We start from the raw sequence: 18184 nt of genomic DNA on the forward strand, positions 1-18184 counted from the left end.
TATATCAATTTTTACGGTCAACTATACATACATATATAGTATAGTGATATCTGTTTCCAAAAAAACTATTTTTCCTCTTACCACCTTAAGTTAATTATCAAATCCTTCCATAGTTTATGTTTATTCAATTTTCATAACTTATGAAATTGTGAAAGGGTTAATTATTTCCAATAAACAAAATTAGAGGTACTTTAGAGGAAGATTTTAAGAAAAATCTCTATAGAAGCCCAGTTAAATGGAGATAAAATCTATCTGATATGAAAGACCACATAATTTATATAGGTACACCGAGTTTAATTAAAGTCGTTAGAGCCGCATTAGAGAAAATTGAAAAATCGTTTCTATAAAGTGGCACTTCCAGTCAATCGATTTTTTAAAAATTGCTGTCACGGCCCATAATTTACTCATAATAAATATGTAATTTCAATTTTTCACTTTTCGTTTTTGAGCTAAGTTGACCAAAAACACACAGACAGACCATTTCACCGAAACTTGGTTATTTGGACTTAGTAGTGTAAGTATTATACAAATATAAAAGCACAAGAGAAAATTTAATATATAAGGTAATATTTAATATTACTAAATTACGAAAAAGGGAAGAAAAATAAAATAATATACATATAAATAAGTACAAAACGAAAATTATTTAAAACTAAGATTTTGAAAAAGGATAAAAAAAAGTCTTATGTATAATTATTTAAATATATCTAATAACAGAATTTAAGAAGTAAAATATAAAGTTATATAAGAAAAAAAAGGGGTATGAAATAGAATTGACAATTTTGTGCAGTAAACATAACTTCATAACGTGGGTAAGGAAAAAAATAATTAGGAAAGAGTAGAATAAAGGGTAAAAAGAAGGATAAAAGTTGTACGTATATGAAACCCACAGTCTCGTACCCGAAATATCAAGTCCAAATAACCAATGCACCAATGATTTAATTTATTTTATACCAGATCGGCCTGGTGGGCCTTACATGGTTGATATAACTGTTACAATATATATATATTTTTAACAGTTGATTATGGGGGGGGAGAGGGATATTCTCTTACAAAAGACACCCCTAACTATATACAATGTTATAATTAAAAGAATAAATAGTTAAGAATAATGTTTCTTAATAAAAGAGAAAAGTAAAATTAATAACAAAAAATAATGATATTTGTAGACTTAACAAAACAAACAATTGCCCTCTAATGGTAAAAAGAAACAAGTTAATCAGAAAAAGGGACGAGAGAAGAAAAAAATAAATAAATAATAAGTAAAATAGAGGTAGTGTGACTAATGAATTAATAAATATAGAACTTATAACAGAATGTCCTGCAGTAGCCAAGGCATCAGTGAGATACCGTAGGCTGTGGTTAATTAGTTCCAACCCTAGATGGTCTGGGCAGTGGAAGCACTCCAAATAGTACAAGAGCCGGGAAGAAAAAAAGACAGTTATCTCACCCCAATTTTTGATTATTTTAATGAAAACTATGTATAATTAATAGTCAAAATTGATGAGTGTGCCAAGTATAGGTAGGGGAATAAAAAAATGGCACCTGTTTCAAAACCTTAAAAAACATTAATTTTTCATTCGGAGCTCTGTATCTTAAAAACTACCAACACTAGAAAATCTAAAAGAACATTATTTAAAGAAGAGTAAATTTGCTGAAATATTAGCCTTAATAGAGCTATCTCGAGATATAGCTTTTTAAAAAGTAACATTTCTTAAAAATCCACTGAAAGATTAGTAGTTAGTTAATTTATTTTGAGAATTTATCTCAGGAACTTAGCGATGTATAGATGTCTATTAGCACTCAAATGAAAGCTAGTTTAACGTACTATGAAGTAGTTTCTGACCTTTACCTTCGTAGGAATAGTAGTTTTCATGATATTTCCTAAAATAAATTGATTTATAGTTGTTCGGACCATAAGTTTGAGTTTTGAAAAACTTTATTTCAGAAACCACAGGACGTACAGACGTCTGTCACCGCTCAAATTAAAGCTAGTTAAATTTACTATAAAATAGTTTAGAACGCTTATCTTTATAGGAGTAGTAGTTTTTATCCTATTTGACAAAATAAATTCACAAACTGTTAATTTCTAGTTGTTCGTATAAAATATTTGATTTTTAAAAAAATATATCTTTAGATCCATAAGACGCACATATGTCTGCCAACACTCAAAATAAAGGAAATTTAACTTTCTATAAAGTAGTTTATGACACTTATCTTCGTAGGAATAGTAGTTTTTATGATATTCGCATATGAATATAAATTTGGCAAATGAAAATTTGTCCGAACAACTATAAATCAATTTTTTTTAGCTAATATCATGAAAACTACTACTCCTACGACGATAAACAGAAATCTATACGTCAACTGGTTTTTGAGATATAAATGTTTCAAAATAAATTCACTAACTACTGATTTTTCAGTACGTTCTAAACAACATTTTTATAAAATGTTCCTTTCTTTAAAAAACTGTTGAATTTAAATAGGTCTATTAGGACTTATATTTTAGCAAATTTACTCTACTTTAAATGATGCTAAGATTTTCTATTGTTTGTAGTTTAAAAATAAAATTAATTATTTTTAAAAATTCCTACCTCCTACATACTTTCTCATCACTCGTTCCTTTCTCATTGATAGATTTTTCCAAGTAAACCGAAAAAAAATAAAAAATGGTTCCTATTCATCCCTCTATTCTCAGTCCGCTGGTGTTCCTCAAGGTAGTATCCTTGGTCCCATCCTCTACACCGTCTATACAGCTGACATTCCAATCAATCCTAACACTATCCTCACCACATATGCCGATGACACATGTGTGCTCGCTGTTAATAATAACCCATTAATTGTATCCCAAAATCTCCAATCCCATATCACAACCCTCGAAGATTGGTGTCGTAATTGGAGGATTAAGATAAATTCCAACAAATCCCATCAAATCACCTTTACCCTTCGTCGTAAACCTACTGACTGCCCTACAGTTTCATTTAATGATGTTACTCTTACCCCTGTTGAACAAATCCGTTACCTTGGACTACATTTGGACAAACGATTAACCTGGAATCCTCACACCAGACTGAAAAGACAGGAAACTGCACGTCGATTTCGACTATTACAGCACTTACTAGACAAACGGTCTAAACTTCCAACAAATTACAAAATACTGATCTACATGACTGTAATAAGGCCAATCTGGACAAATGGAGTTGAGCTTTGGGGCTCTCCACTAAACCTTCGAATTCCTCTCGTATTCAATCCTTAAAATCCAAAATCGTTCGTAAAATCCTCAATGCTCCTTACTTTGTCACAGATAAAATCATACATAAAGACCTTAATGTTCCCTATGTAACCGATCTAGCCCGAACCAGATATCACTCCTTCCATTATAAACTCTCTAACCACTAAAACCCCCTAGTTTCTAATCTTGCATCCTCTTCCATTCCTGACAATCCTCCGAGGCGCCTGAAAAGAAGATGGCCACGAGACCAGGTAATGTAAAATGTCATTAGAGTGGTAACACTCCAATTTAACTTAGATCAGATTTACTAAATGTATAATAATGTACAGTTGTAAATAGCAATAAATAAATATTAAAAAAAAAAAAATACTTGGCAGACTCATCAATTTTGACTATTAATTATACCTAGTTTTCAATTAAGTAATCAAAAATTGGGGTGAAATAACTGCCTTTTTTCTCCTCTTTTACTAAAAAGTAACTGCAATCTAAGGAATACTTTCAATTCAGGCCCAATTTTTTTTTCAAATGTACCGCTATTTAAGGCAAGTAGAGATATGTATACATATATTTTTATTTCGTAACTTATGTAAGAGAATGGTATGTGAATGTAAAAAATAACATCTTATAAGACATTGCTTAGAGAAAATGCAATAATAAACTGTAGAGTGAAAGTGCCACTAAACTAATTATATTTAAAAAAATAGATAAAAAAAAAAAAAGAAAATACTGTTTCTGAAAATCGAAAAGACTGCAAAAAGGAACAGTAAATATTGATCCAAGAATCAATTCATTTGATGATAATGTTAAAGAGAATGATGAACAAAAATAAAATAAAAATTATCCAAGCTCCATTTAAACACAACAAACTGACTCAATTAAGTATTAAAATTATGTATTGATTGAAAAATTGATTGAAAAATTAATTCAAATAATAATAATGGAGGTCAAAATCACAATATTTGATATTTATTTTTAATAAGCTTCATATCTTCCTTTTTTAAAAATGAACTCTAGAAATCAATTGGTTTTTAAGGAGATTTATTAACATAAATACTGATAAAAAATCACAATAAAATATTATTATAAACCTCTTTCAAGTTTATCTGGTTCGTAGGTTATAAATAGTATACATGGCTTCGGAACATTTAGTTGCCATCTCATTATTATTTAATAAAGAAAGATTAGGGTAAAGCAGGCTCCAATATTTTAGTTATTATGTTTCGAAGTAGTTATAAAAATTGTAATGTCACAGAATTCGACAAGGCCTTATTTTTTTATTGTGTTCCAATTCTTCATCCAGGAGAAACAACTTATCCAAAATTGGGTGTCTTTTTTTTCGTCTTCTTGGATCAAATCATTCGATTGTCAAATTGATTCGAACAGATAAACTTAGCTAAATCATCATAATTTTAAACTTTCTGTTGCCTTGATAACATCTGTTCTTATACGATTTTCTTCTGCATCTGTTTTTAAATCTCTGCATCGGAAGTTATGAGAAGTGCATATCATTTTTGTGTTTCAAAGATTATTTTTAAAAAAATGAAATTCAGTATTTATTTCATTTTTAGTCTTTAAATTTTAGTCTGTTATAAAATTTAAAGACTAAAAATGAAATTCAGTATTTTATATTCGCTGAGCTGAAGATACAAAAAAAACTAGTAACCATAATTAAAACTTAAAAATAACCATATATAAACTCACATTATACTATAAACTATTAAACATGCCCTTTTCTCATAATCTCTGACGTTTTATTTTTTTGGACTTTGGATAGTATTTTTGATACAAAAACCGTATTCCTGGTTTACCTCTGCAATGATTTACAACAAATGGAAAAGAATACTTTACTATCTATTAAGTTACTTCCAGATAATAATTAAACACATGTGAAACACGAAAAGCTAGTAACTTTATAAATTATTCACCTCTACATTAAACATGTGTTTCTTTTTAAATATTTATAAAAATTATACCATATGTCGTCAAGACACATTTTTTTTTTCAAGTATGAGGAATCACAATTAATTCCCATAATTTTTCAAAGTTTCTATTCTAAACTTTAACTAAACTAAACCAGTGAAAAATAATGTTCTATAACTGTCTATGACTGTCCATAACAATCAATAACTAGAAGGATGATTTCAACATCTATTCGAGGAGGTTATGTAATGTAGTAATGTAGATACAAGTTTATAATTAGGCAAATAAAATTTAAATTAATAAGTCACGCTGCCATATGCTATTTAAAATATACATTTAAAAAAAACACATTGCATTTAAAATAAACCATATGGGTATAAACATCTGTTTCAAAACTTTCATATGACAAATTCTTGATGTTGGTTTTTAATATAAGAATGAGTCAAGTTTCAGTTTTGCCTAGAGGCAAACTGTAGTGAAATTAAAACAAATAATTATAAAAATAAAATTTATAGGTTCCGGAAAGAATGTTTATCAAATAAAATATAGGCTCACATAATACCCTTTATAAGTGTATCCTCATAACGTCTATTGTAAGATAAAGTCTACTCATAAAGATTTTAGTCTTAACTAAGCCATGAGGACTTTAAATATTGTTTTCAGTTTTGAGTCAGAGAAACTCATCAGGGTAAAGCGAGATATTTCACATCACGAGTTAGACACATCATAGTTTATCTAAGTAATACCCATCTGTAAAAAATCCTTCAAGAGAAAAAGTTAAACATCAAACATTTTTTCTTTCCAATAGAATATTTTTATTTTTTATAATATGTTTACTTTATTATTTCTAATAAAAGTATGCTTCAAGCGATCCGTTTCCAACGACTTGAATACAAACAATTGACAAATATGATTAGAACAGATCATATTTTTAATATCATATTATAATATATAATCAGTTGTGGTAATTAAGACATATTATAAAAACGAATGAGTAACATATGATTATCCACAGTGGTAAATCGCTCATAGAGCCGTTCGAGATGGCTGAGTCCGGTAAGTTTTGAAGATCTTCAATATTTTTTTTTTTTGGTCTGGTACTTAAAAACTATATATCGTTTCGGCTAATTCGTTTTAATGGCTAATACAAGGTGGTTGGACTTACATTGGTTAGTACATCTAGTAAAAATTAGTTACTGTGCAATCATAATTTTGTTAAGTTAAGGGGAATGGTAAATATTGGTAGAGGTGAGAATTAGAACAAAGTCGTTTTCAGCAATATTGAAAATTGTGCTTATACCTAATGATGTGAACTTATGAGATCGGATTTCTAATCCAAATTTATACTTTAATATGTTTAAATCTATTTAAATTTTAGAACATGGTGTCCAAAAATTAAATATCGTTGTTCTAGCCATAAAACTTTCTTAGGAATATATCTAACAGTTTGATTAACAATTTCAATGATTAATAGTCATTTAGTCCATATTAATATTATTTTAAAAAAGTAATTGTTAAATCACGTCTTTCATAGATGAATTTTGCCTTTATCCAACAAGTACCGGTTATAAACACAATCACTAAAGGATAATAAAAAGTTTTAACTGGAATATAGCTAAACATTCTAGATTCATATCGGTCTGTAATGCTTCAAAATCATTAATCCTAAACTCTTTCAATATTAGGCAATTAATAACCATCTTGGCAGAAAAGTTATTTAAGAGAAAAATATTTTAAGTTAGCATAAAAAATGTTAAAGCATTTAAATCAAATGCTTAATTTGAAGAAAACCGTCTTTTAGCATACCTTATTATGGTATAGTAACATTTTACATTAAGGACATATTAAGTTCTTTAAAACGACAGAATATAAATACACAGACTTTTATGGGAAATGCAGTGTATAAATATAATAATAGGCTAAAATTATAGTTAATTATTATACATATTTATTAATTTATTTTTCGAGACTGATTTGGTTTATCAATTATAATAAAATGTATTGTCTCAACTATATATAGTCAATATAGTCTCAACTTTCTTAAATAAATCAATAAAGAATGTTGAGACTATATGGACAGGTTTTATTATAATTAATTATACTAACAAGTAAAATAATGTATTTTAAGTCTGAATAAATTTAGTCATTATAAGATTACATTTTTTTTTAACTTAACAATATAAATTTGTTCTAGAAGAGTGCCACGAACTTTTACCTGTGAAAGTTGAAATAGAAGAAGATCCATTTGGCGAAACTTCTTCAATTTGTAAGCTTTTTTGTATATTTATTTATTTTTTTAACTTTGTTGTTCATGGAGAAATAAAGGGTTGGAAATTATTGATACAAATTCACTAGAATGCTCTAAGTTCAAAAATAATATTCTTGTCCCCTTTACTGCTTAAGCGGAAAGAAATTATGAGTATGGCACTCGATAAGCAATAAAATTTTGTAGATTAATTTTAACGTTTCATAATAAAATTAAATTTCATAAAATTTGATTGTACAAACGTCATTCTGTAATTGCTAAGCACCCATCCTTCTACCACGCCCCTGGTCCAATCTCTAAAATCCTTTAGGATATGACAGAGTTATATTAGGACTTACAAACAGTTCTTAAATAAAAAAATTTAAAAAAACCCTCTCAAAAGGGAAATGATGGAAAGAGGCACAGTACAACCCATTTTGTAACTTTTATTGGAGAAAAAAAATCGCATTCACATTTTCATCTTATTATATCTGCGTATAACACAAAGTTCACTTACCAACTTATTTTGATTAGAAATTAATCCTAGCTCGTTTCAAAACAATTTCTTTATTTTTCACAATGACAATAATTCTCCTAAGTATATCTTCGTACACAGTTGGGCATTAACTAACTAATTTTTAGTTAGCCAAGCTAACTATATTACAGCTAATCAGTTCGCTATAAAAATAGATTTTTAGTAATTAACAGTTGGCTAGCACTCAATTTCGCAGTTGAATCAGCTGTTAGATGAAGTGGACAACTAATAACTATTATAGCAATAGGCAATAGCTGTCATGGCAACCGAAACTAATTAACTCAGCTGTCGAAAATAACTAATTATCTCCTTGTGGGTGATTTCTGAGTTGTTTACGAGTTACTAGTTAATATTAATTTGTGTCAGCTGTCTTTAATATTACCTTTTTGGTTTGTTTTTTTAGTATTTTCTGGTAAACCTTGAAGACTACTTGTCTAAAAACATAATTCACGGAGTTTTATTGATTTTACTTTTGAACAGTTTGGAAATCTTTTCAACCACAAAATTCCGTACACTCGGTCACGAGAGATAGTAGGAAAAGAAAAGGAATTTTCACAATAGAAAATCCCTCCTCCCCCTTCAATAACCTGAAACACCAAATGTTGAGGGATTTTCCCTTTTTTTTCTGAGTCGATTACAAAAATTCATTAGCGCTTAGGAGAGCTTTCTCAATTTGTCACGAAATTGTTCCCCCTCACTCGCCGACTGGCCGATTTACTAACTTCTTCATTGAAATTACTCTAAACCGTGGTATAAGAATAAACAAAGTGCTGTGTCTTGGGATTAGTTTTAATCACCAAATTTGTATAAATTGTATACTATATCAAGATCTAACTACTAGGAAAAGATACATTTTCTACACCTAAAGTCCACTCATCCATCTTCAATAATGAAAACTGGAAGTTAAAAGCCATATAGGTAACAATATTCGGGTTTGGCATTTTTCTTCCTATGAAAAATAACTAGAAACTTGAGTTTCTCTGGGACATTCTCATATATAACATTATGATCAATGGAATTATAAAAAAAATCAGAAAGACAACAAATTTGCCCGTAGTTTCGGTACTGACCAAATAGTTTAGCTTTAATGAACAAAACGTGTTTGTAAACATTATAAAATGGACAAATCTGTAAACTTTATCGAACTCGCCGAAATTGTTAACTTAATCCACAGCTAACTTCCAACAGCTTCCAATAATATAACAATCATATACTTCAGAGTTTGTGTAATCAATACTAATACTAAATTATCACTTACAGTGCTGTTTCTTTGAGAATACGTTTTTCATTTTCGGTGACTTTGTTCTGGCCCTAACAGTTTCAAATTTTCCCCATAAAACGGAAATAAATAAGTTCATAAGTATCAAAAAGATACTTGTAAACACTGTCTGGTACTACGATAGGAAATACCTCACTTATATAAAGTCAAAACACTGCGTTAATCGCAATATAAAGATGGTCGCTAAGAAACCAGATGGTTTAAAATGAACATATGGTTCCTATTAATATTATTGCTAATGGTGAATAACTTTTTTACACTTAAAGTTTGTTTTTATTCACCATATTACTGTTGATTTTATATTTCATTATAAGTTAAGTTTGTGAAGTAGCTGAAATCCTGCAGTTCCTGGGAGTGTATCTTTCTAACGTATTATGCCCTAATTAATACTAAATTCATTATATTTTAATGCTATGGAATACTATTGTGACTGTGAATCATTCCTCTAATATAATAATTAAAATACCCGTCCAACTTTTTCCCTAAAATTTACAAACCGGAAGAATCACTTTATATAATAGATTTTACATATTTCATCGAAAACGTCTCTTTTCGTAATCAAATTTTGATTAGACCCAGTATATCAAAACACAATGAAATGTTCTTAATGGAAATACCAGCTAAATCTAATTGCCATTACATTAGTGTTACAGTGCTTATAATATTATATATATAACGTATAATACACCACTCGAAAGTTGTTAAAATAGTTTGTGTTTTACTTTTACTAAAACAATTGGTTTCAGTTTAAATAGAACCATTCTTAGTGTTTAGTTGAATTATTATTAGTATTTTCAATATTGTTTTTATAACAATAAAAAAAATATTTGAAAATAGTCGACTTACCTATATTAATAATTTTAAAAAAGGAGTATAAAACCTTTAATTTTGACAAAAATATTAAATTTGATCACGGATTGTCAATTTTTTTTTGTATACAAAAAATTACAATATTTCAAGTTTTATGTTTTACTGGAATGTCCAAATTTGCTGTATGTTCGTTCCACTATTCGACTTCACTTCTGGTTCTAGATGTTATCAATCATTATTCTATAATTTAAACCTGTTCAGTTCCAATTAAGGGTTTTTTTTTGTTTTTTTTTAGGGAACAACTGGGAACCAAATGAAGTATATAATGTATCTCCTCCATCTTTCCAGTGCCAAGGTTACAGTAAAATGTATACCGAGAGTTCGATCAGTTCAGACACAATTAACAAGGAGGAAGAAAAGGTGAAACACGAATACAACAGCAATACAGTCAAGAAAGCTTCTGAGGACGCAGGGGCTGAAAACGAGGTATTGCCCGGTAAACTGTATACATGCAGTTATTGCATGAAATGTTTTAAACAGAAGAATCACATAATGGACCATCTGAAATTACACTTGGACAACATTGTGTACCAATGTAACGTATGCCAGAAGGTATTTCCAGACTCCTCAGCGATGGCTACTCATAGGAAGACTCACTCGCAAGGCAGGAAGTCTTGTCAAGTTTGCGGCAAGATATCCCGGCAGTCAACACCAGAAAATGGTTCGAGTGAAAACGATTCTTCTTACAAATGCAGTGCATGCGAGAACCGTTTCACCATAAGGCGTTTTGCAGAGATGAACGGACAGTACTACAGCGAAGATCGGGACCGCAGGCTGACGTGCCTCCTCTGCGGCAAGAAGTTCTCCGTGACCTCGGACCTGACGAAGCACCTCCGAGTGCACACCGGAGAGCGACCCTTCTCCTGCCAGCTGTGCCAGAAGGGGTTCAAGCAGTCGTCGGCCCTCACCTCCCACCTCAGGACGCACACCGGCCAGCGGCCCTACGTCTGCCAGCTCTGCTTCAAGGCATTCACCCAATCCTCCGCCCTCAACACCCATATGAAGACGCACCTTCCCTATCGGTCTGCAGCTGATTAGAGATTCCTTAATTAGCTCATCACTTTTGCAAAATCGATCTATCGAACAGTGTACATTTTAATATTATCGTTAGTAATTTTATACGTGAAGGAACCATCTTTGAAAAAAAAAAATTGAAATAATGAAGCTATGTTCACTATTCTTTTCTTTTTCTTATTTGATGACATTTATAACTGATGTTATAAAATTTATCAATCAAAACTTGTTATAGGCATAGGTTACTTACTTCTGAGATATTAACTTAAAAAACGTTTTGAGCTTTAACACTGCACATATAATACAAAAAGTTTTTATTTTATTTTAGAATTTTACTTATTCCAAAGATTGTACCGTAGACTGTCAATACTTTACTGAGGTCGTCCTACAGACTTTCCATAAGCAATTAGAATTGTTTCAGATCAATTCTAGTCTACAGTACAATAGTTTATGGCAGCGATTTCCAAAGTGGTAGGTTGCCCCAATTATATGCGAGGGGTGCAGCAAGCATACGCCACTTTTTTAAAATATCACAAAATAAAAACAGCAAATATATCGCGCATTCCATCATTTACTTACCACAGTTTTTTCTTATTTTTCTAAATACTCAACCCCCCTAAGAATAATTGTGGCGACATTTTTATATTTCTTTAGCTTGGCAAGGATGCAGCGAATTTCAGACCAAAAACATTTGGGGACCACTGATTTATAATACCTGCAATACAAAAAAAAATTAACGAAGTGATGTAATAGAATGTTGCCCGTAAATGGCTTTAACAATTTTGATGAAACTAAAGTCGAACTACTAGAACTCCTTAACAATTTTCTTAATGATTATTTCCTAACAAATATAGGAAAAAAGAAAGGAAATTGTATGTGTATATATAGTACACATATATAGTAATATACAGAGTGGCAGTATTATTAATCTTTAGCATTAATTACTCGAAATGTATATAACTTAAGACCTGAGTCAGCTGTTACTGCAATGTCAGCTGACCGAGTATATCAGCTGACTGAGTGATATATATATGAAAAAAAACGAATAAAAGAATCTTCAGTTGCAATCCTGAGAGTAATCTCTTACCCTTATATAATAATAATAATAATTAGTAATCCTTATATAATAATAATTAGTAATCTCTTATTACTATATAATGACATGGCTAGTGCGATGAAGCCAATAAATGCAAAAGAAAAATAAGTTGTGAAGAGCTTCTAGGAGGTGTGCAGATTTGATGCCTTGGTTTTTTAAGTGCTAATGTTATTATTAATTTTCTTTTTTAGCCTACAGCTTCCTTATTAAGCTTCTTTTTAAGCAATACAGTTCCATGCGTAAACAAATCTTATAATCAATGAAATATTAAAAATGAACAACAGCTGACATTATTTAATTTTAAAGCAGTATGCTTGGTATATTTTACTGTTGTTTTTTTTCTCGTATTTATAAAGAGAATTTCGGAGGATGTTTTTAAAATTTATCAAATGGTTCAGAACTTCAAACATCTGGCAATCATTTAATTGGGCTGACAAAAAAAAAATATATTGCTATTCTTATGAATACGAAATCAACTATACATGTATCGCATTCAATTCTCTAAATAAAAACTTACTAATCTTACCTGGATAAAATATATTAATAACTGTGATAAACAATCAGCATTTGAAACCACTTAACATATTATCACTACGAGGCCTCCTGCAACTCAACTTTTTGTATTCTAAAGCAATACAAACAATACTACCAGCGCTCACTAATACATTTTCGCGCTTCTTTACACCAGTGTTACCTTACAATCAGTGATGGGTAAAATTAGTTATAATCAAAACTACAGCTAAAATCACCATGGATACGACAGTTATTCATGAATGAACCATTGATAAATAAATATCGTATCCATGACAATTTTAGCTATTAGTTTCCACTATAGCTAATTTTTGTCCAACTCTTTACAGTCTCCTGTAACAGACTTACAGTCATTAAAATGTTCCAACTTTTTTTTTTTTTAAATCCTTGCTAATCGATTAGATTACATGTTAACATTAGTGGGGCTCCTTTCAAACCCCTTAAAGTTTCCCACCATGGAATAAATAAAAAGGCGCTAGGCATCAGAATGCTCTCCCCTCCCCCACACAGCAGACCTTTCCTTTTCCAATCCCTTCCATAAAATACCTTAGGGTAAGAAAAAATTAAATTGTATATATATATTTATATATAGATTTTTTCGTATTATACAATGTTTCTAGTTAATAAAGATAATAAAAACGGTGTGAGAAAAAAAGAATGAATTAAAACATGTAAAAGGGAGGGCGAATACACTGAATATAGATAAGACAGAAATCTCGTCAACGGAAGGCCCACCACTTCAACAAATATCTGTATGAAGAAGATTAAAATCAAGTACAAGACACTATTGGAACAAGCAATGAAGAAAAAGAAGAAATTGACCCTCCAGAATATAAAGACATAGATGCTATCCTAGAACTTAAGAACAACATAGCTCCAGGAAAAGATTGAACCTCTGCAGTTTTTAAAAATGAAAATAAAAAATTGATTATATAAAATTATATTGTTATTTTATTAAATGCTACGAGTTTATGTGGAAAGGAAGGTGTAATTATTATTGTCTTATAATTAAGTATTTTTTAATTGTTCACAGGTTAATAAGAATTAAAAGATTTAAAATTTATTTTATAATTTTAAGTTAATAATTATTTACAATCTAAAGATAATGTCCTTAGTAAATTGAATATTTTTTGAATTAATTTATATCTGGATGCACATAGTAAGTCCTTTATAACAGTCTACAGGTAATACAATACAATTATAATTTGATATAAAGCAGTATTTGAGCTAAATTATAGATAGTAACTAAATAAAAATAACTAATGACGAATATTTATAAATATACACAAAAATACCTTTTTAAAAAACTAAGGATAATGCTTTAGAAAAAAAAAACTGAAATAAACATACAATAATAAAGATATCAGTCTAAAACTACAGACTATGTAGAACTAATGTATGCAAAACATTTATTACCAAAATCTAGTGGATTCAAATTGATTTTTATAATGCATACACATCTTGGTATCATCGTGAGCATACCTGCCACACCATTTCAAAATGATTTTTTAAATAATTTAGATAAGTATTCTTTATTTTATTTTTTATTTTATAATGTTTTCTTACTTTTACTTTTATAGTGTTTTATTTTCCTTCCATTTATATTTAGGGGATTGATAACTGAGGTGGTTTATAACTAAGGATCCTATTGAAGGAATTCCACTCAAAGGAGAATTGCCACCAGGTACTGGAAAAGGAACTACAGATTTATAAGAGCATCTGGTTGCCCCATAGATGAATCTTATGAAGAAATTTTGCATTATCATCAAATTTAATCTGTACACCGAAGATGAGCAATTTTCTAGCATTAAGATAACATGCTCTTATTGCCTTCAAGCATTAAGCCTCAAAATATGCTCATTCCCGACTTCGGTAATATAGGAAGTCAGCCACTAGGTGCTGTTGGTAGGTCTTGGCAAGGGTGAGAGGTGTGTGTCCACTTTGATCGATGGACTTAGGATCAGCTCCTTGATCCAGAAGTAGGCTGACTACTGAGAGGTGACCTCTAAAGGCCGCACAGTGGAGAGGGGTCCTTAGAGACTCACCTCTGCAGTCTACTTGGGCCCCACTGCTGAGGAGGAGGCGAATAATCTCCAACTGCCCAGCACTAGCTGCCACATGTAGGGGACAGTTCCCCTCACTGTTTCTGTGATTGATATTGGCTCCAGCTGCTACCAGTACCTCTGCCATGAGAAAGTGCCCAGCCACGGAAGCGACAAAGAGTGGGGTTTCTCCCCAGTGGTCTAAAGAGTCTACATCTGCTCCCCAGTGTATCAGTTCTATTGCAGGTTCTATTCTTCCAGCCGAAGCAGCCACATGCAATGGTCTCTTCTTCATAACGCCTTCATGATTCACATCGGCTCCTGCGTTGATAGCAGTAACAATAGATTTGGCATCATTTTTTTGGATTGCACTATATAATAGTTCATTTGCCATACCCTATATGGAAAAAAAAAGTCACTATTTAGAAAATTGTATGTTTCATAGTGTTCCTACCATCATATTATTGCTCTAATAATAATAATTTTTATAGTATCTAAATTTCTTTTTTTCTAAATTCACTTTTGAAGCATTTCTGGATATCTCTAAAAATACAATGAGAATGTATTTAGAAAAAAATGGATTTAGGATCTTTTAGTTTATTTGTATAGGACACTAATAAGGGAAAATGTATGAACAAATAGCTTTTTAACTAAGACAATACCTTGTTTGAAACTGATCCTGTATTGCCTATGAAATTTTTCATTGCATCTTCAACCTGAAAGAAAAAAAATGAGTTTTAATACCTTGACTAATCAATCTTACTAATTTTTTTAGATGATACATTCTAAATTATTACTAATTACTTAACTTATTACTTTGTCAACATTCAATTATAAAATCTAATTCATTTTATATAAAATAAACTCTCAAAATCTGAATGTATATTAATTCATAGATCAATGTTTGAAAATATAACTATACCTTTGTAGTTGGTTTCATGGTTGAAAGGGAAGCCATACAAGAAGCCAGTTCAGTCTGTGATTGAAAAAAAAAATTAAATAAAAATACTTTAAAATATTGTAGAATTATTTGCTCCATTAGACAAAATATATTTTAGTAAGAAAATTTAAAGCATGAAATGAATAATAATCTTGAATATGTAGCTCACTAAACTCAAGCTCAACTGGTTTGAACCTTTAAGTAATTGTAGTACATGTTGTAATTTTAAATATTTTGGATAGATGCATAGAATTTATATGTTGTTAACTTATACCAGAACTGATAAGGATGTATGAACTATTCCATAGAGTTAAAGGAGTGAGGAATAGAGAAAATGTATCAAATAAAAATGGGCAGATTCTGATTGAGTTCTGCATTAAAAAGGATTTTCTCATTAGAAACTCTTCCCAAAATCATAAAATAATAAACATTAGAGGTCCAAGGAAGAATAGGGAACAGTATCATTGATTATTTTGAGTATAGAAGGGGCATAAAACAGCTTTTTATGGACATATTGTTTGTTGAATGAACTAAACAAGGAAAAGGTTATTTTCAAATACAAACACATTTTACTTAAGTTATTACAGCACAAAAAAAATAACTTCCTGCATCAAGAAGAATTAAGGAGTAAGTTCCATGAAGTCGATGAAGTTGATTTATATAACTTATGGCAGAGCATAAAGGATTGAATATGCTTTCGGTTCATGCAACTGAATGTCGGCCATGTTTTATGGCCCAAATAGAATCTATGTTGGTACCAAGATAACCTAATGGTGGTACAAACACGGTAAAATAAAATAATAATGTTTGGAAGAAGTCTAAGAAATCAAATAGTATCAAGGGATGTTATGACTGTCAGAAAAAAAAAAATATCCCAACTGAACTGTTAAAAAAAGACAAAATAGTTTTTGGATAGATTTTAGCAGAGGTAGATAACTATGACCAGTAAAATACATAAAAACTCTGTTAATACAATAATAGTAGCAATTTTGGCTAACTCTTCAGAATCAAAGGATACTATCAAGCTTAATAATTGCTATGAAATTGTTTTATCAGGACCTAAGAGGAATTTTAAGACTAAATGGATCAGTTTCTTTTCCATTTATGTTCTAAAAGTATGTTTAACATCTAATTTTATGGTAGATGGTTTCTGGAAGGTTCTAATCGAAGAGCAACCATGGGTGTGGGGGGAGTAGAGGAAGGCAGAGATTGCTGGCTTCTGAAACCTGATACCTTCTTAATTCAGAATTTCAACTCTGTGAATGACATGGTCCTGCATGACCAGGCTTGCAACTAAAGCATTAGAGAGAGTATATGCAAATGGCCTATTTGAAATGTCCTAGAAGAAAGGTAGCTCAAATAGTTTAGAAATGCAGGATGGCTTCTTCAGGCCGACTCTTATTGACAGACCCAAATTATGATGGATGCAAAGTGAAGAACAAGAAGAATACTAGGAGACTATGATAAATGGAGATGGCCAATGGTATAATGAAGATAAAGAAAAAAAGATGATACTCCAGAATACATGATCCCAACTCACCTAAACAATGACAGCACACCTGAAATTTCCATTTAGTATTCAGAAAGATTTATTTCTTAACCTGTATTGTCAAACATAAATACAATTTTCTAAAACATTTTATAAATATTACCTCTTCTGACGAGTTTAATGAAGGAGAATCGCTGGGAGAAGTTGTTTTCAGAGTCTTGGCAGTTTCCTGAAAATTATTATTGAATATAAAGTTCCTTATAGTGATTTAAATTATTATGTGAATGAAACAAAATGACAGACTCATGAAAAAATACAATATTTTAAAAATAATGATTAATTTAATGATATTCATTGAGAATAACCTTTTACTTTTTTATTTATCAAATTCTTCCTTAAATCTTTATTTCTTTATTTAATGCTAGCTGTATACCATGGTTCCACCCACATTAAATTTGAGCAATACATGTCTGTTTCATGCAAATGATGAATACATGGCCAAGTGATATTGATCAACTGACTTAAAAAACAAAACAACTATTGAAAGTACATAATATTTATTTATTTCAGTAAATAGCTTGGGAACAAATTGCATCAAACAATAGCTACACTAATAATAATCCACTTTTTTCATGTTATCTTGACCCACTAAAATACAAAATAACCTAATTTAACTTCTATCAACTTTTTTTTTCTTTTCCTTTTGTAAATATTCCTAATTATAAAGTAGATATGACTATAATTTCTCATTCCATCTCTCATAATAAACTTTTTTAAAACTAATTTATTAATTTTAGTTTAGTGAACCTGCTTCCATGGGTATGAATTGCATCATTGAGCCAAAATACAAAAATGCCCTGGGTCAGCCACTATCTACACTAAAATAATGAACAATGGGAGATTAGACACTACTACCGCACAAACACCAGTGGTCTGCACTGGGTAGTTGAGGCTGCTAAATGAATAATACAGACACTACTATATATATATA

The 18184-nt window shown here is 30.3% G+C and overlaps 3 protein-coding genes and 1 long non-coding RNA gene across 5 annotated transcripts in view; 1 reads left to right on the top strand and 3 right to left on the bottom strand.

Moving 5' to 3' along the window:
• The window catches only part of Obp73a (Odorant-binding protein 73a), a 53928-nt gene extending 44582 nt beyond the window's left edge, over positions 1-9346 (bottom strand). Inside the window, exon 1 of the mRNA XM_014431129.3 lies at positions 9191-9346. The gene's annotated coding sequence lies outside the window, so the exon portion shown is untranslated. The remainder of the gene's footprint in view (positions 1-9190) is intronic.
• LOC106687312 (zinc finger protein 135) lies at positions 5272-11258 on the top strand. Of its 2 annotated transcripts, none has more exons than XM_014431128.2 (3): positions 5272-5392; positions 7347-7418; positions 10317-11258. In XM_014431128.2, the coding sequence occupies exons 1-3, from the start codon at positions 5368-5370 to the stop codon at positions 11117-11119; spliced, it is 900 nt and encodes a 299-aa protein (XP_014286614.1). In that variant the 5' UTR covers positions 5272-5367; the 3' UTR covers positions 11120-11258. The 2 variants fall into 2 exon arrangements, with proteins under 2 accessions (XP_014286614.1, XP_014286612.1); XM_014431126.2 differs by lacking the exon at positions 5272-5392 and adding an exon at positions 5799-6208.
• Positions 11259-11674: 416 nt separating this feature from the next.
• LOC106687314 (uncharacterized) lies at positions 11675-12979 on the bottom strand. Its single transcript, XR_001344148.2, has 2 exons — positions 12718-12979; positions 11675-11810 (listed from the first exon to the last, which is right to left on the bottom strand). It is a non-coding gene; the product is annotated as an uncharacterized lncRNA (long non-coding RNA).
• An 812-nt stretch (positions 12980-13791) lies between these two features.
• Positions 13792-18184, bottom strand: part of LOC106687334 (uncharacterized) — a gene marked incomplete in the record, with an annotated part of 10499 nt that continues 6106 nt past the window's right edge. The window contains 4 exon segments of the mRNA XM_067045723.1: positions 13792-15161; positions 15427-15480; positions 15687-15740; positions 17357-17422. Coding sequence (XP_066901824.1) covers positions 14580-15161; positions 15427-15480; positions 15687-15740; positions 17357-17422 — 756 coding nt within the window.

The sequence above is a fragment of the Halyomorpha halys genome, unplaced genomic scaffold (assembly GCF_000696795.3).
Source record: "Halyomorpha halys isolate HHAL.00 unplaced genomic scaffold, Hhal_1.1 Scaffold946.1, whole genome shotgun sequence".
NCBI lineage: Eukaryota > Metazoa > Arthropoda > Insecta > Hemiptera > Pentatomidae > Halyomorpha > Halyomorpha halys.

Bases quoted from the DNA above. Each gene is read 5' to 3' on its own strand.
- LOC106687312 (XM_014431126.2), top strand. From the start codon at position 6,154: ATGATTATCCACAGTGGTAAATCGCTCATAGAGCCGTTCGAGATGGCT. The intron at 6,209-7,346 runs GTAAGTTTTGAA...AATTTGTTCTAG, and splicing joins GTTCGAGATGGCTGAGTCCG to AAGAGTGCCACGAACTTTTA. The intron at 7,419-10,316 runs GTAAGCTTTTTT...GTTTTTTTTTAG, and splicing joins TGGCGAAACTTCTTCAATTT to GGAACAACTGGGAACCAAAT.